The sequence below is a fragment of the Bicyclus anynana genome, chromosome 25, assembly GCF_947172395.1.
Source record: "Bicyclus anynana chromosome 25, ilBicAnyn1.1, whole genome shotgun sequence".
Lineage (NCBI taxonomy): Eukaryota > Metazoa > Arthropoda > Insecta > Lepidoptera > Nymphalidae > Bicyclus > Bicyclus anynana.
This window is the reverse complement of record NC_069107.1, coordinates 3,821,997-3,848,511: the sequence shown is the minus strand read 5'-3', so window position 1 is coordinate 3,848,511 and position 26,515 is coordinate 3,821,997. Positions and strand designations below refer to the sequence as shown.

Sequence of the window (26,515 nt, the reverse complement as noted above, 5' to 3'; positions counted from 1 at the left end):
TAAGAGAGAGAGAGAGAGAGAAAGATAGCGATAAGTATACGTTAGAGAGGGATAGACAGATGTTCTTTGTTGAATGACAATGATGCAGGTAAAGAAAATCCTGTTCCCAGCAAGTCAGTACGCTCTGCTCCTTTGTTTACTGCGCAACTTTCCGTATTCAATTGACGTGGCTCTCGTACTAACGACTTTTGGCTTTGCATTTTGGACTGGACTTAAGTGATCTGCAAACTGAACTGACCTGGCATTATTTTGGACTGTGCCTGTGTTTTGTGAATTGGACTTTTGGTGTATTTTGGACTGTTTAGCGTTATCATGCCGCAACCATACACGCCGATGGAATACGCTAACATGCATCTCATTTATGGAGAATGTCGGTGCAATGCTAACGCTGCTAGCAGATTGTATCGAGAAAGGTACCCAAACGCTCAAAGATATCCAGATTATCGGGTATTTATGAATGTGCATCAAGCGTTTTCGGAGGGTCGTTTGCCGTCAGCTAGAAGAAACGCTGGAAGACCTAGATCGGAATGCGATGAAGAAGTTCTCAATGAAATAAACATTGATTCAACTACCTCAGTGCGTGCCATAGAAGCAGCTACGGGAATCCCAAAAAGTTCAGCACATCGAATACTAAAACGTCATCGGCTACACCCATATCATTACAGACGTGTACAAACGTTACTATCACGGGACTATCCACTGCGGATCGCATTTTGCCGAGTGATGCTTCAAAAGCATCGGGAAGATCCTCAGTTCTTGGATAAAGTACTATGGTCGGATGAAACAACCTGCAAGAAAGATGGCTATTTAAATCTTCACAACCTACACAGCTGGAGCAATGAGAATCCGCACCTGATGAGAGAAGACAAATCCCAATATCAATTTAAGGTCAACTTATGGACGGGCATTTTAAATGGAAAAGTGATTGGGCCTTTTGAATTACAAGGAAACTTAGATGGGGACAGTTATTTGAACTTTTTACAAAATGATTTGCAAGAATTACTAGAAGACGTCCCCCTAAGCGACCTTCAAAATATGTGGTATCAAAATGATGGTTGCCCAGCTCACTACGCTCGTCCTGTGAGACAATACCTAGACCACGAGTATCCGGGGCGTTGGATCGGGCGACTTGGTCCTATCCTATGGCCACCCCGATCACCCGACCTAAACCCCCTGGATTTCTTTTATTGGGGTTGTCTCAAAGACAGGATCTACGCAAAACCGATTACGACATTGGACGAGCTTCGGCAAAAAATCACTCAGGCTGCGGCACATATCAATGCTAGAAGATATGCGCGAAAAATAAAACGGTCGTTTTTAAGGCGATGTCGTGCCTGTATTAATGCCGGTGGAAAACAATTCGAACATTTACTTTAATGTTGTGTAATTAAAATAACAAACACATTTTTGGAACATAGTAAAATTTATTACTAACAACAAGAACAATTAAGAAATTTGGTTCTTGTTTACAAATGGTACGCATATTTTTTTTTGTGACTAGTTATCCTAGGGTATTATACTATTTTGAAATCTTGATTAGTTGCGTCAACTTTGAAAATAACTTGCCATAGCGGTGTTCATACTTTTTTTTGCAAGACCATGAGTCAAAGTAGACTGAAAGTAAAAATCTTTAAAAATTTGAGGGAAAAAAAATATTTTGATTTTTTTTTGTGTAAAAACTGCGGGCATTGTGGTGTTTTTAAGAGTTGTGGTGAATAGTAGTACTACTTAGGTTCCGATACAAAAAAAATCTTAAGCATATTTAAGAAATTGTAGCTGCGGTAGTTCAAAATATCATACAAGGTGTAAATTTTCAAAGAATTTTAAAATTTATTTTGTAACTAAAAAAAAAATTTAGGTATATTTTTTTTATTATTTTTCCTTAAGTGCTCATGAGCAGGTCAATCTTTTGGCGCCCGCTTATCGTTGAATTTTGGGACACGTTGTATACTCGTTCTCATCCCTTTCAAATAGTCCTCTCTTTAATATCTCGTTTAAAGTAAATATCTTATTAAAAATTCGCTTTTTTAAAATAGGCCAGAGACAAAGGCGCGCTTTCATAAAAATTACGATCTAACTGTGACCTCATTATGGCTGTTTATTTGAAAGCCGGGAAGAAAGAGTGAGCTACGTAACTTGTCAGTTAGTCGTTTGTAGGTTAGGTCAACTGGCATTCAAACATTACTCGCTCTTAGTACACTTGCTAATGTAAGTGTAGTATTTCTTTGTAAATTAATATCATCATCATCATCATTATCAACCCATATTCGGCTCACTGCTGAGCTCGAGTCTCCTCTCAGAATGATAGGGGTTAGGCCAATAATCCACCACGCTGGCCCAATGCGGATTGGCAGACTTCACACACGCAGAGAATTAAGAAAATTCTCTGGTATGCAGGTTTCCGTGCGATGTTTTTCCTTCACCGTTTGAGACACGTGATATTTAATTTTTTAAAATGCACACAACAGAAAAGTTGGAGGTGCACGCCCCGGACCGGATTCGAACCCACACCCTCCGGAATCGGAGGCGGAGGCATCCACTGGACTATCACGGCTCTTTAAAATTAAAAATGAATATAAGTACCATCAAATAGCCGATATTGGAAATTATAAAACCAATAAACTACTAAACTGTTATTTGACGAAATTCCCCTAAATGTGAATAAGCCGAATTCAATATTTAAAAAAATGTTTGTTGTAAAAAAAAAAATATCTAAATGGGTGCCTAATTCTTTTGACAAAATGAATTTTTAATACAATATTCTAAAATGAATTAAAAATACGAATTCTGCTTTTTTGCTAAATACAACAATGTGTGTAGTTTAAAAAAAGTAACTTCTCACATTTGAATAGTCAAATTATTTGATCGTTACAAGAATTTTTGTTTAATTTCACTTGCATTAGATAAGCCATAAGACACTCATAACTATACATTATTTATTGCATTATGGTTAAACAAATAATCCAGGCAAGGAATACTTATACTACAAATTTTGAATTGAAAATTTTTGATATTTAACTTTCTAAATCGTATATAACAATGCCGACTAGTAACTTGGCAAGAAAGAGAATGGAAAGAAAGAGAAAAAGATTAAAAAGTCACAATGAAACCAGAGATAAAAAAAATATACTATGAAACCAGTTTTTTAAAAGTCAATGAACTGTTATCAAACACCACCTGCTTATACTGCAAAGATAACCCAATTTTCATAGACTAAACACCGCACAGATCTTTGAAAAGGTACAAATGCTTAAGTGGAAATCTTGTTTATTTAGCAAAGGTATGTTTTATTTTTTATGCACACTTTTATTTTTAGTTCATTCCTATTTAATGCAGGTTTGCGATCTCTTTATGTTGTTTATTTTTTATACTATTCTGTAGATTGGCTAGTGGTAGACTTCGGTCTTGACTAAGTTTACCACCCTAGTGGCAAAGACGTACCTCCAAGCAATTTAGCGCTCTGGTACGATGTCGTATAGATACCGAAAGGTTCATCCTACTCCTTACCAGTCAGTCCGCTTCCATCTTAGATGCATCATCACTTACCATCAAGTGAGATTGTAGTCAAGAACTAACTTGTATAGAATCAAGCCCACCAGTATCTAACACAATACCTTTCAAATTTAAGCCCGGATTCAACGAGGGGATATTTATTACCAATACAAACAGTCAACATCACTTGACGTAGGTATTGACTTACGTACGTACAGTAAGTACTTTCTGTCTTATGAAGACATCACTGCCATCAAATACATTTCAGCGTGCACCACAAAATGTGTATTTTCATACATAAGCTCGTAGTCTGGCAACATTATCATTTCGGTGTGACCTATTTTATTATACGGCATAACCCGGCTTCAGTTACCTTGCGTAAATATTTCCACTATCTCGTGTGTTTGCACAGCGAGGAAAAACAACAACGATGTCGTAACTCCCGATGCTATCCTTCAGGATAGATACGTCTACTAGTAAAGTCTTGTTTACCCTACGTTGATGTTATGTACTCCTGGTACCTGTATTATGTTATAACAATGTTAAATCGAGGTTATAACTTCAGTAAGGTGTTCATATCCTTGCTGGCACTAACATTGGCTTGTTTAGAGAATATGTACACATATTACGAAGACATGTTCATCCTACTTCGATGCTATGTATTCCTGATACCTATATTTTGTTATAAAACAGTGCTATATAGTTATGGTTATATTAACTTCACAAAGGTGAAGTCATATCCTTGCTGATACTAATATTGACAATCATTTTGGATTCGAGATACCTATCTCTCTCTTCGGCGCGAAACTATGTCAATAAATATTGGCATGTAGAGATTGCAATAAAGATAGATATGCATGAATAGATCTAAAGTCATGTTTATCCTCCAATGCTGATATGAATTCCTGGTTTATGAAATAAAATATAAGATAAGCTCGAATATAGTAGTAACTTCAGAAACTGGTTCCCTTGTTGGGAATTTGGAATTAACATAGGAGTTAGTTGCTTTGTTAATCGACGCCTACTACTTCGTCCGCGTGGAAATCTAATCCGCGATATTGAAAACTAAAATATTTTTTCAATCCGAACCAGTACTTAGTTACTAAGATTAGCGTATTCAACCAAACAAACTCTACAGCTTTACAATATTAGTATAGACGAAATAATTTACAAATCAAAATATACGTGGAGATATTTCTGACTTTCATCACTAAAGTATAAACCTTCGGATGTGTTCGTCAGACAAGAAGGTCTAATATATATTGTTTCTTCCATTCAATGAATACAATTAACTCTCGATGTTAAGTAACAAACAATACCTATATATATATGTAAAAAGAAAACCTCTTTAATATTATTTCTTTTTGGTAATTTACTTTTTTTTTTTTCATGACATTGTCACATTTGAAATATTCGATATATTATTATTGACTTAACAGCAAAATATTAAAATTTTTATTAAAATATAAACTAAATGTAAATAATAGCGTTGAATGTTGTTTTTATATTTTATTTATAGAAACACAATCAAGCTTTTATTACTACTATCACATTTATGTGAAATAATTATCATTATAAAACAACATTTATTAACTATTTTACGAAAAATGGAGAAACTGAGGTTTGATTTTGAAGTAAAACCAACAAGTGATGGAAAATCAAACGCAATATGTGTAACTTCGATTGCCACACCTGATGGTAAAACTTTCAGTATACCAGAGGAATATCAGCCGGTAAATCTCCACCAAACCATTTATAATACTCCAAACTTTGTTAAGGTAAAAAAATCCTTCAATAAAAGATACCAAACGAGAAAAGTCTGGATAACCTTAACTAAGGAAATAAAAGATATTTATTTGGATGCGGAGCAAAATGTACAATTTTATGATTTTTATCTCGAAGAAATTCAAAACTATTCTGAAATTATACCTAGTAGTTCACATGAAGTACTAGAAAAATTGTTAGAAAAAATGCTTGAAGAAAGACATAACAAACCTGAAAATCAAAATTTAGGGAATATTGCAAAAGATTTCATGATTGAAAAATTCAATGGTAGAAACTCAAATGCTTATCAATGGCTAAAGGATTTTAATAAAGAATGTGAACGTTTTGATATAAAAGAAGATATAAAGAAAATTAAAGTTTTAAAAAATTTTATGGAGCAATCTAGTGTCGATTGGTATAGTTGTATGATAATGAAACATACAATAGAATCAGAATGGGACAAATGGGAAAAAAGTTTTTGTGAGACATTTGCAAACAAAGGATTGTCACCCATTAGATATGCTCTGTCCTTTAAATATCAAACAGGTTCATTACTTGCATACGGTTTAAAAAAAGAAAAACTTTTACTGGAAGCAAGGAAATCTATTGATACTGAAACACTTATTGACCTTATAGCGGTCGGATTACCGAATTATGTGGGGGATCAGATTGATCGAGCAGCTTTGAAAAGTACTGAGGATCTTTACTATGAAATTGGAAAATTAGAACACCTTGTAAGAAAGAATAAATATGACAATAAAAACAGTATTTGCTCTGACATTAAATTAAATAAAAAAGAACAAACAAAACCATGCCCCATATGTGTGAAAGAAAAAAAGGGGAAACGTTACCATTTAATGGAAAATTGTTGGTTTAAGGATAAAGATAAAACAGGAGTTGTTAAAACTGTAAATAACTCTGAATTGGAAGTTGAACTGAATGAAGAGAGTCCAAAAAACTAGATGTGCCACCATTAATAAAAGTAAAGTTACTATTGAATGATACGTTAGATATTTCTGGAATTTATGATTCAGGTTCAAATGTATCATTGATTAATGCAAAATTGTTAAAAATACAGAAAAATGAAAATTCAAAGAATACACAAATAGTAAGCTTGAAAACTATTAATGGTGAGAAGAAAACAAAAGGTATAATAAAACTTAAAATAAAAATATACAATATTGAAAGAGTTATGGATATCTTCATAATAGATAATGAAAATTTTAATTATGACTTTTTGATTGGACTAGATTGTATTAAAAACTTTAAGTTGATGCAAAATGAACAACTAAAAATCGTACAATTTAATGATCCAAAAGAAAATGAAGACATAAATAAATATGAAGTGAATTTCAATGAACATATTGACACGGCAAATTTTGAAATATTGGTAAATCATCTTGATTTATCCCAACAATCAGAAATTGATAAGTTGGTAGAAAAATATAAACAAGTGTTTGCTAAGGATAAATATGATATCGGAACTGTACGGGATTATGAAGCACATATTGATTTAAGTGTAGATAAATATTGTTGCAAACGTCCTTACAGATGTACAGCTGAAGACAGAATTGAAATAGAAAGCCAGATATCAAAACTATTAAAAAATAATTTAATTGAGGAATCTTATAGCCCATTTGCTGCCCCAGTTACTTTAGCATATAAAAAGGAAGATGGTAAGAGAACAAGGCTATGTATAGATTTTAGAGAATTGAACAAAATTGTTATTCCCCAATCACAACCATTTCCATTGATTGAAGATTTAATGATCAAAGCTGTGAATTGCGAATATTTTTCTACTTTTGACATAAATTCAGCCTTTTGGTCAATTCCTTTGAAAATAGAAGACAGGTACAAAACTGGCTTTGTTACACAAGAAGGACACTTTCAATGGACGTGTCTTCCGTTTGGATTAAAGACTGCGTCAGCCATTTTTCAAAGAATATTGGGAAATATTATAAGAAAATACGAACTTTCTGGTTTTGCAGTAAACTTTATAGATGACATTTTAATTTTTTCTAAAACTTTTGGAGAACATATATTACATATATCTAAGTTACTTGAGGCAATACTAAAGGAAGGCTTAAAACTGAAATTTTCAAAATGTACTTTTGCGGAAAAATACGCAAAATATTTGGGTCACATAATAGAAAATAATTCAGTAAGGCCTTTGAAAGATTATTTGTCTGCTGTAAAAAACTTTCCACTTCCTAAAACAAAAAAAAATATACGCCAATTCTTAGGAAAAGTTAATTTTCATCATAAATTCATACCACACAGTGCAATTATTTTAGATCCATTACACAATTTATTAAGAAAAGATGTGAAATTCATATGGACTGCAGAATGTCAAGAAGCATTTGATAAAATAAAAACATTATTATGTTCAAAACCAGTTCTAAATATTTTTGACCCAGAACTACCAATATACATTTATACAGACGCTAGTATAAAGGGTGTAGGAGCGGTTTTGAAACAAAAAGATAAAAATGAGGATATAAGACCAGTTGCTTATTTCTCAAAAAAGTTAACTGAAACTCAAAAAAAGAAGAAAGCTATATATCTAGAGTGCCTAGCAATAAAAGAATCTATAAAATATTGGCAACACTGGCTTATGGGAAAAGAATTTATTGTATATTCAGATCATAAACCATTAGAAAACATGAACATTAAATCAAGGACTGATGAGGAACTAGGAGATTTGATGTATTATTTATCTCAATATAATTTCAAGATAAAATATAACCCAGGAAAATCCAACCAGGAAGCCGACTGCTTAAGCAGAAACCCAGTTTTAGAACCGCACGAAAACAGAGATGATTGTTTAAAAGTTGTAAATTTAATAAGTCTACAAGATATAAAGAATGACCAATATAGAAATCAAGACCTACAAAAACAAAAACTTATTAAGAGAAATGGAATTTACTACAAAAAGAATAAAAGACGGGAAAAGATTATATTATCAGAAGAGATGAGCATAAATCTTATAAAAGATGTTCACGTTAGTTATTGTCACATTGGGAGGACCCAGATGATAAATAAATTAACACCATTTTATACAGCAAAAAATTTCATCAAAAACATTAAAGAAATGTGTGATGAATGTGAAACTTGTATTAAAAACAAATCAAGGAAGAAATCAAAATATGGTTTAATGTCTCATTTAGGTCCTGCAACACAACCTTTTCACATTGTATCAATTGATACCATTGGCGGTTTTGGAGGATCACGATCAACAAAAAAATACTTACATCTTTTAGTTGATCATTTCACAAGATATGCTTATATTTCTACATCAAAGACACAAAGCTCCACAGATTTTATTAAACTAATGAAAAATGTTACAGAAACTTACAAAGTAGATATGGTATTAACAGACCAGTACCCTGGTATCAATTCCAAGGAATTCAAAGAATTTCTGAACCAGGAAAATATAAAAATGATTTTCACTGCTGTGGATACACCTTTTTCAAATGGACTTAATGAAAGGCTAAATCAAACATTAGTCAATAAAATAAGGTGTAAGATTAATGAAAATCAGAATAAAACAGCATGGAGTACAATTGCGCAAAAATGTGTAGAAAAATATAATGAAACAGAACACACTGTTACGAAATTTGCTCCAAAATACCTTTTACAAGGAGAAAATGTGAATATTTTGCCAAATGAACTGAAATCAAGATACACTAAAGACGATCTAGAAAGAGACAGAAAACTAGCTCTGGAAAACACACTAAAATCTCACAATTATAATAAAAAAATATTCGACCAGAATAGGCAAGAATATAGATTGAAAATAGGAGATAGAGTATATGTAGAAAACGGAAATCGTTTAAATAGAAAGAAAACCGATGAATTAAGAATTGGACCGTTCAAAATTGTACAAAGGATTTCCAATTCAATCTATGAAGTTGATACCGGCCACAAAAAAGCGGAATCAAACTTTTATCATATCACAAAACTGTATCCTGTTCTTAATGAGAGAACAATTATAAATTAGAGAACATTATTTAGATAAAGTTCTTTTTTAAGGGGGGGAGATGTAAAAAGAAAACCTCTTTAATATTATTTCTTTTTGGTAATTTACTTTTTTTTTTTTCATGACATTGTCACATTTGAAATATTCGATATATTATTATTGACTTAACAGCAAAATATTAAAATTTTTATTAAAATATAAACTAAATGTAAATAATAGCGTTGAATGTTGTTTTTATATTTTATTTATAGAAACACAATCAAGCTTTTATTACTACTATCACATTTATGTGAAATAATTATCATTATATATATTTGTTAAGAAGTCGCTCTGAAAACTAATTTGATGCATTATTGAAATTATTTTAATACTCGAATCAAAGGTAAGGAATTCCCTTCAAACATCAAAGGCTTTGAAATTCAAGATGGCGCGCCACCGTTTGTAAGACTTGACCAGAATTATTCCGAAGTTAGATACCAGATATGTCTGGCATCCCTCAGTGAATATTTCTTTGCAAAATCCACTCCGACCTTCAATAGAAACGAAAAACTATCTGGAATGAGTTTTAAAAATTTACTTTATGAAAAATGTCGCCGTTCAAACACAAAGTGTTGAAAGATTTATTCAAATTGGCTCGGCGAGCTCTTTTGAATTCACAATCTTCGAAGAACTAAATGACAATCCGGGGCTGATTCTTCGCATTGATTCTACAGAATTTGAGCCGGGATAAATTTCGGTACCTAAGGAATACAAAGCAGGCAATTTATCCTTTATTCTATAAGTGTTACTACTTGTTTTATGACGTGGTCCTAAAAAGATTAACGATTCAAGAATCAGCTTCAAGAGTCTGCTAATAGGTAGATTTTTTTTTATTTTTTTAGATTTATCTCTAAACTACTAGATATTTTTTTTTTAAATTTTGGCACCTGCCTGTCTTTGTTGGATATTGTGGAATGTTTGTTTTGTGTTAAGTTTGTATCCATTTTGTAGGTGGGTAAAAATATAGTTTACTAGTCATTACAAAAAATCGTTAAACCCACAAAAAAAAAATTAAAATTTTGAGTAAACATGTCCGATGTAAGAGCCGTGGTCAGTGGATATGACCTCTGCCTCCGATTTCGGAGGGCGTAGGTTCGAATCCGGTCCGGAGCATGCACCTCCTCAAACGGTGAAGGAAAACATCGTGAGCAAATCTGCACACCAGAGAGTTTTCTTAATTCTGTGCGTGTGTGAAAATTGCCAATCCGCATTGGGCCAGCGTGGTGGACTATTGGCCTAACCCCTCTCATTCTGAGAGGAGACTCGAGCTCAGCAGTGAGCCAAATATATGGGTTGATAATGATGATGATGATGAGTAAATATGTCAGTGATAGTCGTAAAACGAAATTCTATGTCTACAAGTAAGCACATATCGCAAATTTTAATTAAACACATATGAATTCACTTGAACTCGTGCCGATGATTAAGAAAGCTAATAAAGTAGAGGCAAATTATCACTTAACTGTACTCCATAATATTATGCCTTGGCGGCATCGCGGGTGACTGTCGAAGCGTAATAAATTTACCGTAATACAACTAAAGGGAACGCTACGCGCCTCAGCTGTGTTTGCATTATATTTGGGTCCTGTATCAAACAGAATCCAAGAAATGCATGACAATAGCTTATTATGACGAGACTGCGATCTAACTTGATGTTAAATGACGATTCAGTCTAAGATGAAAGCTTGAAAGATGGAAGAGGTACAAGTTTATTTTATCACGTCAGATTGTAGTCAAGGGCTAACTTGTATAAAATAAAAAAAAAAAAAGAAATAGCTAACTCTTCGTGCAAATTGGTTCCATTTACAAAAGTCTGCTAGATATAACAGAATCGTGTCCTCTTACTTAGCGTCGACAGCGACGGTGGGTGGTCACGAAGCTGTTGTAGAAAGTTAGCAAAAACCGATGCACACTATGATTTGTGTAATTTTATCGATTATCAATTTTATCCAACTAATTTAACGGTTCACTACAGAGCTGTGCCCTTGTCGTTTTGTGCGAAGGGAATGGGGATGATGACTGGGTTTGAATATATTGATTTTTATGATACATTGGGGTAAATAAGGTCAATGTTAACTAATTTATACATAAAAAGCAAAGATTGACTGGATATTTGCAAAATAAATAAGATTATAAAATTTCAAAATCTACTAAAAATATTTTATCGTAATTAGATGAAAATTCATGCAGTTTTAGCTTCCTTACATTAAATGTGACATTTTTTAATATATGAACTATAAACATAAACATTAGCTGTGTTTCATAATTAATCAATATGAATATCACTCACGATAGTTTCAATTCTAAAATACAAATTAACTCTTTATAATATTCGTTTATATAAACAAAGACGCTTCTCGCGTTAATAAGCTTCGACTTTTTAAACTACGTAACGGATTTGACGCAGTTTTCAATAACAGACAGTAGTGTACTCGAACAAGTACAATACCTATTGTACTTATTCAGGAACTAGCTGACGCCGCGCGGTTTTACCCCGCGTGGTTCCCGTTCTCGTAGGAATACGGGAATAATATATAGTCTATAGCCTTCCTCGATAAATGGGCTATCTAAAACTGAAATAATTTTTCAAATCAGATCCGTAGTTCCTGAGATTAGCGCGTTCAATCAAACAAACAAACAAACTAAGCTTTATAATATTAGTATAGATAAGGTTTAAACGAATAATAAAAACAATGTAATTGTAGTGAGAAATTCTACGCGGACAAAGTCGCGAGCGTCCGCTAGTTTTACAATCTAAAATCAACGGAATCCACAAAGTAAATCGCATATCAATTTAGCTTTGAAATTGCTTGCAGCGCTAGCAACTCTCTGAACCCGATAAGCGCGTCTTGGGTAAAACTTATATGAGCTTTCGGTATGGGTAAAGTTACGCTTAAGTGAGCGAATTCAAGCGACGGGCTAAGCTAAGCTGTTCCGACATCCAGTTTAGTTGGGCTTTATGACTTTGAATTTATTGGACTCAACATCACTGGGTCCAGTAAACTGGTGATATTCTTGACTGAAATTCTTTAGGCAACCCATTGACACTATATTTATTGGTATATATTTAATTTTATATAATAATTAATTGATTATGAAACACGGCTAAAACTCACGTGATATTAGGTCGGAGTATGCCCGACTAGTTTCGAACCCATACGGGGACCTTAGTCATGAGCTGGTTCTTGCATCGCGGCACGATCCATTTATATGTATAATAACTTTTACTCCCATTTTGGTAATGTTCATTACCACACAGGTAGAGTCCTTTTCATGAAAGAACTCCTTACACAAATGACAATAAGACCGCCATTACCAAATACTAGCCTCATTAAGACATTAGCGCCGCGTCTGGGGGACTTCTTTCATGAAAAGAATCTAAAATTCAGGCTTTCATAAAATATACAAAATCTACGCCCACGCCGATTCAAAATCGAGGAGGTCATGACCACCGCCAATTATATTTTTACCAAGTTTAGTTAACTGTTTTATTTAATTTATCATGGTTGTAGAAAAAGTATTGTATGCCACTGCCCGTAATTACCCATTGTAGCACTCGTGCTCTCTATTGTGCAATTCAGCTTCGCCTCATTGCACAAAAATCACTCGTACTACAATGGCCCTCAATACATGACAGTGGCATAAATAACTATTTTGCGCAGCAAACAGATGGGGTGAAGCCTTTACTCTGGTGAAGGTCGTCTTATATTAAGATCCTCTACCAGTAATTACAGGGTGATCCGTGAAACCCTGTTATCAATTAATTTTGATCACAAACCCTGCAAATTATGCGCTTATAACACCGCTTGTGTTGGACTGACGCCAATAAAAAAAGCTCCCTCAATGGAAAATTCAATGGTACGATTACATTACTTATTGCTTGGTTCTCATTACTTTCAATAGCGAATTTGTTAGAAATATACAACGCTTTACAGTTTGTGCACATTATTCTGTTGAAAATCAGGCTATGAGATACTGATATACTTGGAAAACTTGCTATCAATTATTTATTATTTTATTTTATTTATAATAACTTTATTGCACAAAAAATATATACGGTCGAATTGAGAAACCTCCTCCTTTTTTTTAAAGTCGGTTAGAAATTAAGGAAACGCACTGGCCGGGGCGGCCAGTGCGTTTCCTACAATTTTCAATAGTTCCTCTCGATTTCTCCCGGATTTCATCATCAGATCCTGGTTTCCTTATCATGGTACCACCCTCGGAACATCTCCTTTCCAACCAAAAACAAATTATCCAAATTGGTCTATAAATGACGAAGTTATGCGCGAACACACATAAAAAAAAAAAAAAATACGGTCGAATTGAGAAACCTCCTCCTTTTTTTGAAGTCGGTTAAAAACAGAAAATAACAATAGAACACATAAATTTTTAGGCAAAAGGCGACCTTATCACTAATAGTGATCTCTTCCAGTTAATTTTAACCACAAACACTGCAAATTATGCGCTCCCCTACACCGCTTGTGGTAACCAGTACAACAGAGCGTTCACAATGAATAATTCATAGTTACGATTACTTATTGCTTGTTTTTCCTATACAAATGCCTCATTCTCTCAGTCAGTCAGTCATTCTTCGGTCAGTCTTAGGGTGAGGGAAAGAGGGTGTTGTATGTAAAATCAAGAGCATGCAACTTTACACTAATTTTAGCGTTATACGGATACGACGACGAAACGTGAACAACGCAGGTGAAACCGCGAGGTCCCACTAGTTATTACAATAAAAATAACAAATCTTTATTCGCTTGTGCGGCTTTCCAATCTTGGTTGGAGCGACGCCAGAACAAAGCCTCCGTGTGCCCTAAATGGGAAAATTCGAAGTGTGTGTTCCAATTAAACTGAACTGTAGTGTTATTCAACTTTGTGTGTTCTAACGACTCGCCACTTGTGCGAACGGAGTCGCGTCATAGCGATATAGCCAACGTACGTAAAAGGAATCGATTTTCTGCAGTGATATGTTAAAACAACCACACTTTCGATGGTCCGCGGGGGTCGGAAGAGGTATAGCGATGTCCCGCGCTCACGACTTCATACCCGCACAGTCCTTCTGTCTGCTTCGCGCGCACGTTTTCACACCCGCACAGTTCTTCCCCTCCCGTCGCCCGCATATCATGGTAGTTTCATCAACGAACTTGCCAAGCTATATGTATAGGTACCGACAAACACTATGCTGTCGGTACGGTAAGGGAGTCAGTCAGTCAGTCAGACCCAGTCTCAATACAAAATCGGGCCCAAATTATACGATTGATACAGAGCTGAAAATTGGCCATAAATTAGGATAATTAAGGAGAACTCATGAGGTAAATTTTCAAAGAAATCTATATTTGCTTAATCAGTTAAATTATAGGTGGGCACTAATTCGTATCCCTTTGACATAAAATTCATTGCATTATTTGTCTAAGGGACATGCGACATGGAGGGCAAAAGGAGGACATACTTAAATCACTACCATATGCAATTTGCAAAGCTGGATCGGTGTGAAAATAATATGTATAAGAATAAATTATAGTAAGAATTAAATAAAAATCAGCTTGTTTTCCTTGTTGGCGAATATTATTTCGACTAAGATACTAATGCAGTAATCTAGTGAATTATACAAGATGTTTAGTACATTTTTCTTTTCTGTATCGTTCTGAAAAGTGGACCCAAATTAAAACATCTCCTATGCTATCTTTCTTTCTATACCTAAGTCTTATATCATACCAGGATCAGATTTGAAGGAACGATTGCAGAGAGTAAACCGTCACTTCCTTTGGGAATACTTCAATAGTCGACGTAAAGAATGAAAAACGTGAACAACAAAAGGAAAATCTCATACAACATTTATTATAGAAAATGCATCGTGCATTTAACGTATCCCTGGATAACGGGGGTACCTTTAAAAAACGGATATTATTCACGTTTCCTGCGGCGTATTTCAATTAAAAAGATTTTAGGTCACGTCGGGACTCATTAAAATGCGGCAGCTATACTAAAAATATTATTTGAAATTTTTACTCGAAATCCGTACGCGAATACATTTACAATAATGGCTTACTATATTACATGATACATTATTTTAATGGAGCTATGTATATAAGGACTTCGAAGGCTCAGAGTCACAAAGCGGGCGATGGAACGAACTATGCTAAGAGTGTCTCTGCTTGATCGAATCAGAAATGGGGAGATCCGCAAAAGTGAAAGGGGTACACAGTTCAAAGAGCCAATGGACGTAGGGGTCCCAAGTGCTGGAATGGCGACCCCGCACTAAAAAGCGCAGTGTTGGTCAACACACACAATTATTCATCATCATCATCATCATCATCATATCAGCCGATGGACGTCCACTGCAGGACATTTGCCTTTTGTAGGGACTTCCAAACATCACGATACTGAGTCACCTGCATCCAACGAATCCCTGCGACTAGCTTGATGTCGTCAGTTCACCTGATGGGCATACAATTATCGTAAAAATAGAATTTTATTTTGAAACTGATTTGGATATAGCTTTAAGATCACAGCGCCTAGTTTACTCCAAAGGTTCATAAAACGTTCTGGCCATTCGAACCACTTGGCCGAACTTTGGCCCGAGGATCGCGAGTGCAGTTTATTTGTCAAATGGAGCGAGACATCCCCTCCATTGTCATTGGGGGGGGAGGGATGGGCCTCTATTCAGTTGCACCGACTTGATTAATACGGCTGAATGCGCGCGGCCCGGCGCAGGAACGACCCAGTTTTGAGGAAAAATAGTCTGGTTATTAAAGTGGGCAGCGTTGTTTATGGACCAAAAGCCTGTGAGAGTCAGACATACCTCGTTTTACGAAGGATGAAAATTTGTCAGCCTATGTACCTACCACAGGTATGTACAGTAGCCAATTATGGAGTGGACTTTTGTGCATTTGAAAAACCATCAACCATCAACGTATAAAGCTTATTTGTTCAATATTTTCATCGGCTTATTATAAGAAATCATGTCCTGATTCACCAGTCGCTTACCTTTGCGGGAACCCCTTGAAAAACACCGTTAAAAATTATACTCTAAGGGTCTCTAGCGAAGAGTTGTCCCGAAGATATGGGTATGGCTATAGGTACTAAAGCTATGGGCGATTGGAGACATGATTCCTCATGATACCTCTTAGAAAATATTTAAAAAAAAGTTTTATAACTATACAATTGAGGATCTAGACCCTTGATACATGCTAGTTTTCATTGTACTTACCTATGGCAGGACATGGACTGACAAAATTCCAGCCTTCAGAAATAGGCTAATGTAGGCTTTCAATCTATTAGTTAAACGAGATTGCCTGCTATGACGAAATGGGTTGAATCTAGCCGTGGCGTGCAATTCATAGATGCATAATAGCACTGCATACCCTGAGGATTCATTACGAATCTATATTGGGCGAGAAAGATTTCCATTTTATAAAATTTGTATGTAGTCAGCGCTACCGTAGTTAATTACCTTGTGCATGCCCCTGGAAACAAGCTACCTCTCTAAGCCAAGTTTAAAGTCCATAATCGTAGGTACTTACCAATGGTAGTCTGACATTTTGACAACGATAATGCAATGAATTTGATGTCAAACAGATCCGACTAAGTTTTTGTGTGTAATTTAGCTGATTTGGCCAATGTAGATTTTTCTGAGAACTAGCCTCATGAGATCTTATACGTTCTAATTTATGGTAAAGTTTCAGCTATGTATCGTTTAAATAATTTTTGGGCCCGAGTTTGTATGGAGACTGGGTTTCTCCTTTCAATGTTCATAAAACATGTCTGGAGGTCGCAAGCTTCCATTCTATTAGTAAACGAGATTGCCTGCTATGACGGCATGGGTTGCGCCTTTCGTTTTTTAACGACCCCAGTGTGCGGTGGATGAAAGCGAATTGCTTTTCTAGAAGTTCGTGCTTCGAAACATCCGCCCCGCTCAGGGTTAAACGCTGTGAGACCTAGTTTCTAGGTTTCGCAGTTTGTTTATTTTCAAGCGGGAAACTTCACTTTGCTCATTTGAAAACTCTTTACAAAATCATTTTCTGAGAAAATGCTACCCATTTCCCTGTAATAAGCTAAGTTGCTGTCGGCTTCAGAGTAATGAGGATCGCATTGTGATATTAGCATCATTTTTCCACGCATAGATTCATAGTTCAGGACGGAATACGAGTAAGTATATAAATTAATTGTTTTTTTTTTTTAGGAATTGCCATATCTTAAAAGCATGATTATTATGCCCTTTCCGTCTCCAACTAGTCGTAAAGACTGTACTCTGAATGGGTACGACTATATTCTAACTGGTGAGGACTCAGACTTATAGGAGAAGAGACTTACGGATAATAATGTTAATGAACCGACGGCTTAACGTGCTCTTCGATGTTGGAAAAAACCATCAACTTCCCAACTTCAGACAAATTTTTTTTTTCTAGAAATTTTCTAGAAAGACAGAAAAGCTAAATATTTCACTACACACCCAGGAATCTAACCAAAGATCTCGTGATCCGGAGCACAGGCTATAACTAAACCAACGAGGCAGTAGCCAGTGAAGCTACTGAGGCTTAAATTGCTTTTAATGTTCCAGTTATGTTTAACTTACCCGTAACCAGGCTTCTGACAGAACCACGATCGCGTCAGCTTTGCAGCTTCCAGAAGCACTCCACCAATATCACCGATCCTCATGCCAGGGCAACAGCATCCGTCATCATTCCCATCACCCACTAGCACAATCCTGGACTCTGACTTCGCCACTTTGGTGTGTTAACAAAGTAGCATCGATATCTTCTTGAAATTTTTCATCATATAAATTTTTGAGCACTGAATTCCGTTCTGGCTCCAACACTAATCACATAACACTGAATTTACACTTTAGTGATAATTTTTTAAATATTTACGATCACTCAAATGGTCCATAAAGTTTCAATCGTGCGCTTTCGAATTAAATTGGAACTCCTGTTAAATTATTTGAGCGGCGTTTATGTCACAATGAACCTGGAGGATTTTAATTAACAATTAACAAACATCGTCCAGTTTTAAAGCGAACCAACAAATGATTCGATAACTCGAAACGCTATTTTAATAACAGCATTGGCGAGCCTCACGGGTATTAATTTAAACTGCACTATCGACCGCTTGTAGTCTACGAAACAAGCCGTCTCTAATGGGCTCGCTAACGACGCTCCATTTGTATATTCAACGAAAGTGAGAAAGGTTAGCAGAATAGAAAAGGAAAGGTTGTTTTCTTCTCCATTCTACAGAAAATAGTTTCAAACCGTACTAAAAACTCTAAGGGCCAGTTTCAGCACCTTATGATAAGTGAATGGTAAATGATAGCTTAATCACAAGTTTTGACAAGAGTATGAGAGCGAAATAAGAGATACGAGTACTATAAAAAGATGTAAATGAAGAAGCAAATCCTGACAGAATATATAAGTACGTAAAACGTACATATAGTGAATAAGACCGCAGTTTTTAGTTATTTACCTAACCTAACCATACAAATCTAAGGCGCGTCGTAAACGATAGATTAAAACCACATTGAGGTGCTCTCATAGGGAAATATATGTCGTGTACACATAAAAGAGACTCCCATCGTCAGAGTACCAATCTAGGTAGACATCCTCGGCCTCTCTCGGAGAGTTGTTGGACACAGGGTACGAAAGAGAGACAAGAAATACGAATAATATAAGAAGAAATGCATGATGAAGCAAATCCTGTCAGATTACTAATAACATGTAACGAAAACGAACCAATAAGTGAAAATAATAACCGCAGATCTGAATTTCTAAAATTTCATAAGTTCACAACAGACTACAAAATGTAATGACTGCGGTAAAGAACATCATTTAAAATAGAAACCAGTTGTAGTAAATAATGACAGAGAAACGCACAAAGAAGTGAATTTGACCGTAATAGCTAATCGCGGTGCCAATGCGGCATCAGACGGGGAAACTACAATAATAGAAGAAAGTACAATGACTACGCGCCATATAGTACATTAACATATGAATGCCTGAAATCAAGAACTCGACAGTCATCAATCATGGGCATAATTTTTCTGTCCGTGACTTGTATGGAACATTGGCCAACTTTGTGTTTCCATTATAATGATACGCAGAATTTTACGTGTTTTATGCGTGTAATGTAGGTAACGTGATTTTGATCTTTTATTCATTATGGAGTAAATATAATAACTTTTGTAGATGATTTAAAAAATGCACAATGGCTTTTTACAATACTTTCCCAAATCATTCAAATTGTGATTTAAAATATAATGCCCTAAATATAATCAGATCATGAATTATATTTTTAAAACCTACCTACAACTAATATTATTTTTTTTAAATTATTTCTAGTAGGTTTAAACAAATAGGTACTTTAGACTTAATTTTTAGTTATGATACGTAAAGCTGAGAGAAACCGGCCAAAAAAAACCAATTGCTCATTATAAGATAATCATTCATAATAATATTATTAATGTTTATGAGTTATTTATCAGTACTCATCATAATTATGTTTGTACTGATGTTTTATGGTGCACGTAGTTCGGCAATAATTTGATTGACATAATCTACATTAACGCGACAACAGTCAAACAAAGCTAATTTATGATAGCGTAATGAGATTTATAAGTTAGAACCAACCAAATCACGCCCTAATTTTGAATCCAGTTCGTAATGTATCCGGCTCATGCAATATAAAAAAGAACACGAGTTTTCCATTATATTGTTATGAGAATAATTATTATTAATATACTACTTACATAAATTAATATAATCTAAATTTGCGAATTAGTTTTTTATAATATATACTTAATTATAGGTTTTAAGAATAGTAGTAACCGACTAAGAAGCAAGACTAGATTTGTTAAGCGAGATAATGCGATAAAGCAATAAAATCAAATGAACGTTTATAATTATAAGATTGAATATTTTTAGAATAGTAGTAACCGACTAAGAAGCAAGACTAGATTTGTTAAGCGAGCTAATGCGATATAGCAATAAAATCAAATGAACGATATAATAAAACATAAGACGGATCTATTATCTCAAACATTAACCGTAAATGTTATGAAAGTAATAACTAATATCCGGTTAACTACAAGCAACACTAAGATTATGAAAGTCTGCGATGGAGAAGCTTAATTTTCTGAAGGCAGTAACTATTGATGGTACAAATTATACTCTAGTATGTTGCATATAAATATGAATATTATGCAGCAGTGGCAGGTGTCGAACGTAAATTAAAATTATGGGACAGTATAAAACGGTGTAATATTTCTTACCGCGATTATCTTTCAATGTCATCATTCACACGAAGGTTCCGATTACTTGGTATTAAATATCTTGGCAGTCGGACCGTTTAGAGCAAATATCATAATATGCAGTGTGATATTTCAAAATATTATTTTTACTGCTGACTTTCGTGACGAAGTCTAGGATGAAACATCCAAACCCGGAAGAGGAGTGGCAGTTTTTATCGACCCTTCAATAGATTTCGACACGGCATTAGCAGTTGCGATTTAGTTCGCTCTAAATAACTTAGTATGTCACTAATTTAGCCCATTCTGCCTATCCCGTTGCCTTCCTATGGCAATAAATTCACTTATTAAGGAAATATCTCTGTGTTACTTATTATCTAGAATGACGCAGTAAAGAAATCTGAAAAAGGTAATGAGAAGTAAACAATAAAGGTGGCAAGAAATAGTACAAAAACTAACAATCGATTGTAGAGTTTTACTAATGTTCGAATGATTGGGTGAAATGAGGAAGAGATGAGAAGGATAGAGTTTATTATTAAACCTGATAAAATAATGGTGTAACGATTGGAAAATCAAGGCGCAATGCTCATGACAACAAATGGCCAAGTGATAGGAGAAGTTAAATCGATCGAATTTAAAATACATTGATATAATAGTTTTAATACAGTATTTTCAATTCAAATAAAATAATATAGGGATAGATGAAATTGAGAGTAAAGAGTAAAAAATATGTCATTTATAAAAAAAAAGCTTCCATAAGCAGACAAATTATACAAAACGACAAAAAAAACATAAGTCAAAAATGTAAAAGTAGGGAGGATAATTTGTTAACAATCTTTCAACAGCATATTGATAACGATGAAACTATTATAGCATATATAAACCAGTGTTAGTCCTCATTAGTTATTCACACGAGAGTTAAAAAAGTGATACGTTAAAACCCAGCGTTGGCGTTTTTATTAAGGTTCATAATTTAATACCTATTATCTATCTGTCTATGTCTATCTATCGGTCTATTTCCAACGTCCGAAATAAGCGATACGTTAAAACCCAGCGTTGGCGTTTTTATTAAGGTTCATAATTTAATTCCTGGTCTATTTCCAACGTCCGAAATTGAGAATGCAACACTGCTTGACAAAAAAACGCTGTCGTGTGAATATATACTTTGGGAAAGCATTTGTTGTATTTGAACGTTTTTTTAACCTCCGTAAAAAAGCTCTCGTGCAAATGAGGGCTAACTGATGAAAGTGTATTAGACAAACATAAACAAAAGACATAAACTTATCACTTTCGTATAGATAATGATAAATAGCATACCTAAATTAACCGGAGAGCCAATGCGGTAACTCACAAGTAGGTAAAAGCGCTCCAAATATCAGCATTACATTCCCCAAAGGATTCCAGGCCACACAAGTGAACTACCAAGTAGTCTGGCTGGTCTCCAAGTGACAGAAGTGAAACGGGGAAGTGGTGCCAAGGTCGTTATTGATTATGTCAGTGTGTATGTCAGTTGGTCTCTGCGCCAGATATACAGTTTTCATGTTTCGCAATAATTGCTTTGTGAAACCAGTTCGGATATTTAATGTTGTGATTATTATCGTTGTTGTTTTTGGCAAGTAAATCACAGGCTACTTTCAAAGTCATATTTTGTCAACATTATTATCGACTCGTATTAATGTAGTCCTGAGTTCAACTCTTGTCTTTGTAACATTGAGCTTTTCTCTCAGTCAAGACATTGAGAAGATGGGGTTACAACCCTCCTACCTCGGATAGGCAGTCGGTTCCAGTAATTATTATCATTAACCTAAGTGATACAGATTCCAACATTATCACAGTCCGTCAATCTACGTTGAAGCAGTGTGGTGGGTCTAAGTTTTTTTCTATCTCGCCTACCAGGAGAGAGGCCTGTTCCTGTAGTGGACATTAAGCTAAAATAATGAAGATTACTACCTACATTTGTTTTTATACTGTACATGTTAGCCCTTGACCACCGGATACATTAAGTACAAGCCTTGACAACTATCTGACCTGATGGTAAGTGAAGATGCAGTCGAGGATGGAAGCGGGTTAACTTGTTAAGAGTAGAATAAAAATCCACACCCCTTTCGATCGACACGACTGACACGACACGACACGACATCGTACCGGAACGCTAAATTGCTTGGCGGTACGTGGGGTGGTAACTAACTACTGCCGAAACCTCCCACCAGCCAGACCTGGACCAATTAAGAAAACCTCAATCAGCCCAGCCGGGGATCGATCTCCGTCTTGTACTTCCACCACCACTGCGCCACGGAGGCCGTCAAAATTACCTTCAAGAGTTTAAAAAGTTAATGAAAAGGTCTATAAACGGCCTTTAATCGAATCAATCAAGGCCGTATCAATACAAGTAAGTATACTCAACGAGTCACGTGCGTTCGGCGAAAAGAAAATTATATTTACAATTTTTCTTATAGCGTCACGTTCACCAGAAAGCGTAAATAATTGCAACAGATGTTATGAAGTTAATGTTTCGTTTCACGGAATTCTATGCGAGAGACGTGATAGCCCAGTGGAAAGACTATGGCATGCACCTTTAACTTTTCAGTTGTGTGCATTTTAGAAAATTAAAAATCACGTGTCTCAAACGGAGAAGGAAACACATCGTGAGGAAACTTGCATACCAGAGAATTTTCTTAAATCTCTGCGTGTGTAAGGTCTGCCAATTCGCATTGGGCCAGCGTGGTGATATTTCATAAAATAAAGAAAATCATTAGGTATTCATTAGGTATTCTGCGACCCCACCCAGGATTCGAATCCAAGCTCCTGATACCACAAAGGCTAATCACCGGGACAACGAAGCAGTGGTCGTTTTTTGGCTGATAATGATGAATTACCATCAGTTCAACGTTTTCCTGAGAAGCACAGGCTCACGCAGACTATCGAGCTTATACCCACCACACAGCCCCAATGAGTGTCATAAGCGATGGTTAAAGCAGAAAAGGAAAAAGTATCAAAATACTTGGACCTAGCTCACGAGATTACTTCCATGTAGAATGCTGAGTCAACTATCATTGTTCCGATAGTCGTTTCAGTCAATGGTCTTAACAGCGAAAAGCTTCGACCAACACCTCAAGAAGCTTGTGCTTAACTGCTGAATCAAGGGTCGGATACAGAAGGCAGTGATTCTTGAGACGGCGCGTATTGTTAGACTCCTCACTCCGGAGTCCTAACCACCGGGTGCTTGGGCACTCAAATGTCTCGCAGCGAGAGAGTTGATTTTTTTACAACTCTATAAGGCATAAATACAGTAATATTATTAGTTACTTTCCCATAGCGTTTACTATGGGAAAGTAACTAAAATTATTACTTTATTTATGCCTTATCGCCTTTTGTTAATAACTTGTATCACGCGCAATCGGCTACCGATATTGCCCGGCGATGTCGCCGCCTTACACTGCGCACCCACAATCAAAAATACACTCAATCACAACACACATAAAATCCAAAATGCAATAGCACTTACATTTATTACTCGTGTAAAGGAATTCGAAATGTAATGAAAACTTTAAGGTTGATACTAAAAATATTGATTTATTTATTGTTTCGAAAGTCTAATAAATGTTTCGGATTGTCACAGTGTTGATAACTTTTGGGAAAATAAATTAAAGTGTTAAACTTTCATACTTTAGGTAAGTAGGTAGGCATTTAAGAAATTAAATATCTCGTGTCTCAAACGGTGATGGAAAACATCGTAAGGAAACCTGCATACCAGAGAATTATCTTAATTCTCTGCGTGTGTGCTGTCTGCTAAAACGCATTGGGCCAGCGTGGTGGACTATTGGCCTAACCCCTCTTATTCTGAGAGGAGACACGAGCTCAGCAGTGAGCCGAATATGAGTTAATGACGAGTTAGGCATACAACAACTTAATTTGTTTATAATCTGCAATCGGATAACCCAACTAATATTAGATATGAATTACTAATGTGAAGTTGTTTGTTCGTTTACTTCAAAACTACTTGTCCAATTGACGTCAAACCACAGAATACATACATGTATGTACTTAACAGTGACGAAGGATGGGATTTAGATTAAGGAAAGCCTTCCCAAAAAAAAGGAAATTCATATAGCGTGACACAAACTCTGTTTTCTGTCATAGATATTTGGATAAAGTACAAAAATGAATATGCATGGATTTTTGAAGGTAGCCCGACAGGAATCGGCTTGCATGAACTCTTCGCCGCTGTTACTTAGGTACCCTTAAAAATAGGTTTCAAATCGTTACCTGTTTGGAAAGATAAATAAAAATAACTTAAATTAAATTTAAAATAAATTTAAAATAAAATAAGAAATTAAAGAAAAACAGAAAAAATAGAGAAAACGAGGGTTTCTCTATTCTGCCTGTTTTTCTTTTTTTGTTGTTTTTGTTTAGTTTTAATTGCATTAATTTAGTAGTAATTATTCAAGGTCGTTTACATTAGTATCAACCCTAATAGTAGGTAAACTACTATATCATATAGGTTAACAAATAGGTACCTACCACTCCTAGACGATAAGTTATATTAGATCAGGTTTTTCCTCTTAAACTGCACCTACCAATAATAAAATCAAGATAACCTTATCAAATTTAATATTAACCCCGGCATTAAACTATCATGCGGCCAATAAATGTTTTTAACGACTCTCCCATTTAGAAGGTTAATGTGTTTTCCGTTATCACCCTATTTTCGATTTGTTATTCTATTTTCGTATCCCACGCAAAGGTCGATACCGGTAGGTCATAATAATATTCGTATAATGTAAAGTGACCATATAATTTGACCGCAAAACGAGACGCACACAATAGAGAATAAGTACCTACTGCAATGTATTGCATGAGCATATGGAAATGACAAAATGCAGGACAAAATCATTTTAAGAAATGACAAAGCGCCAAACGAATTATTAACCTATACCATATTATTATGGAGGTATAGTATTCAAACTGACTATATAATAACTAGATACATTTGCATGTCCAGAATTTTCTCATAAACTATATTATCAGATTTGGATTGTCTGGCTATAGGCATATTTTTTAAGGAAGGTTTTAATTAGTAATTTCGAGGCGGTTTGTTATGCCTTGAAAAAATATTACATATTCACAGCAAACGAATGGATAGCTCAACAGATATGTAAGATAAGAAAATCCGAACTGTTCCCGATACCAGGGACAGTTCCAATTAAAGTAAGACGCATGGTCACATTAGTGTTTTAAGACCTTGATCTCATTCTGCGATATCGATTCAATAACAATGGAAAATAATTAATAAATATCATGTTTGCAATCTCTTTTAATAAATCAAAATTTTAGTACCTATCTCACAAAATTCCGAAAAATTGACTGCTTATTAACACAAATAATTATGAAGCTTAATACAAATGCTCATAGTCTTAATACCCCGACGGTATAGAGGAGGGTTCGATCGCCGCCCAAGTGTCAAATAGTACATATAAATTAAACATATAAATTAAAAAAAAAAGTTATTTTGTTTTTTACTTTATATTTTTGACGACCTACGTGGCGCAATGATCCTGGATCCTGGGTACGATCCTCAGCTGGACCGATTGAGGTTTTCTTAATTGGTCCAGGTCTGGCTGGTGGGAGGCTTCGGCCGTGTTTAGTTACCACCCTACCGACAAAGACGTACCGTCAAGCGATTTAGCGTTCCGTTACGATGTCGTCTAGAAACCGAAAGGGGTGTGGATTGTCATCCTACTCCTTACAATTTAGCCCGCTTCCATTTTAGATTGCATCACCACTTACCATCAGGTGAGATTGAAGTCAAGGGCTAACTTGTAAAAGAATGAAAAAAATCCTACTCCTAACTAGTTGACCTGGCCCGCTTCCATCTTAGATTGCATCATCACTTACCATCAGGTGAAATTGTAGTCAAGGGCTAACTTGTAAAAGAATAAAAAAAAAATCCTACTCCTAACTAGTTGACCTGGCCCGCTTCCATCTTAGATTGCATCATCGCT

General features: G+C 35.2%; 1 protein-coding gene across 7 annotated transcripts in view; it reads right to left on the bottom strand.

Annotated features, from left to right (window-relative positions):
* The window catches only part of LOC112046543 (IQ motif and SEC7 domain-containing protein 2), a 243,297-nt gene that overhangs the window by 38,033 nt on the left and 178,749 nt on the right, over positions 1 to 26,515 (bottom strand). For 2 of the 7 annotated variants that reach the window (XM_052889352.1, XM_052889353.1), the window contains exon 2: positions 17,853 to 18,244. The exons of 4 other annotated variants lie outside the window; for them this stretch is intronic. In XM_052889352.1, the coding sequence (XP_052745312.1) occupies positions 17,853 to 17,935 (83 nt within the window). In that variant the 5' untranslated portion in view covers positions 17,936 to 18,244. The remainder of the gene's footprint in view (positions 1 to 17,852; positions 18,245 to 26,515) is intronic. One more of the 7 variants, XM_052889354.1, reaches the window with a different exon arrangement.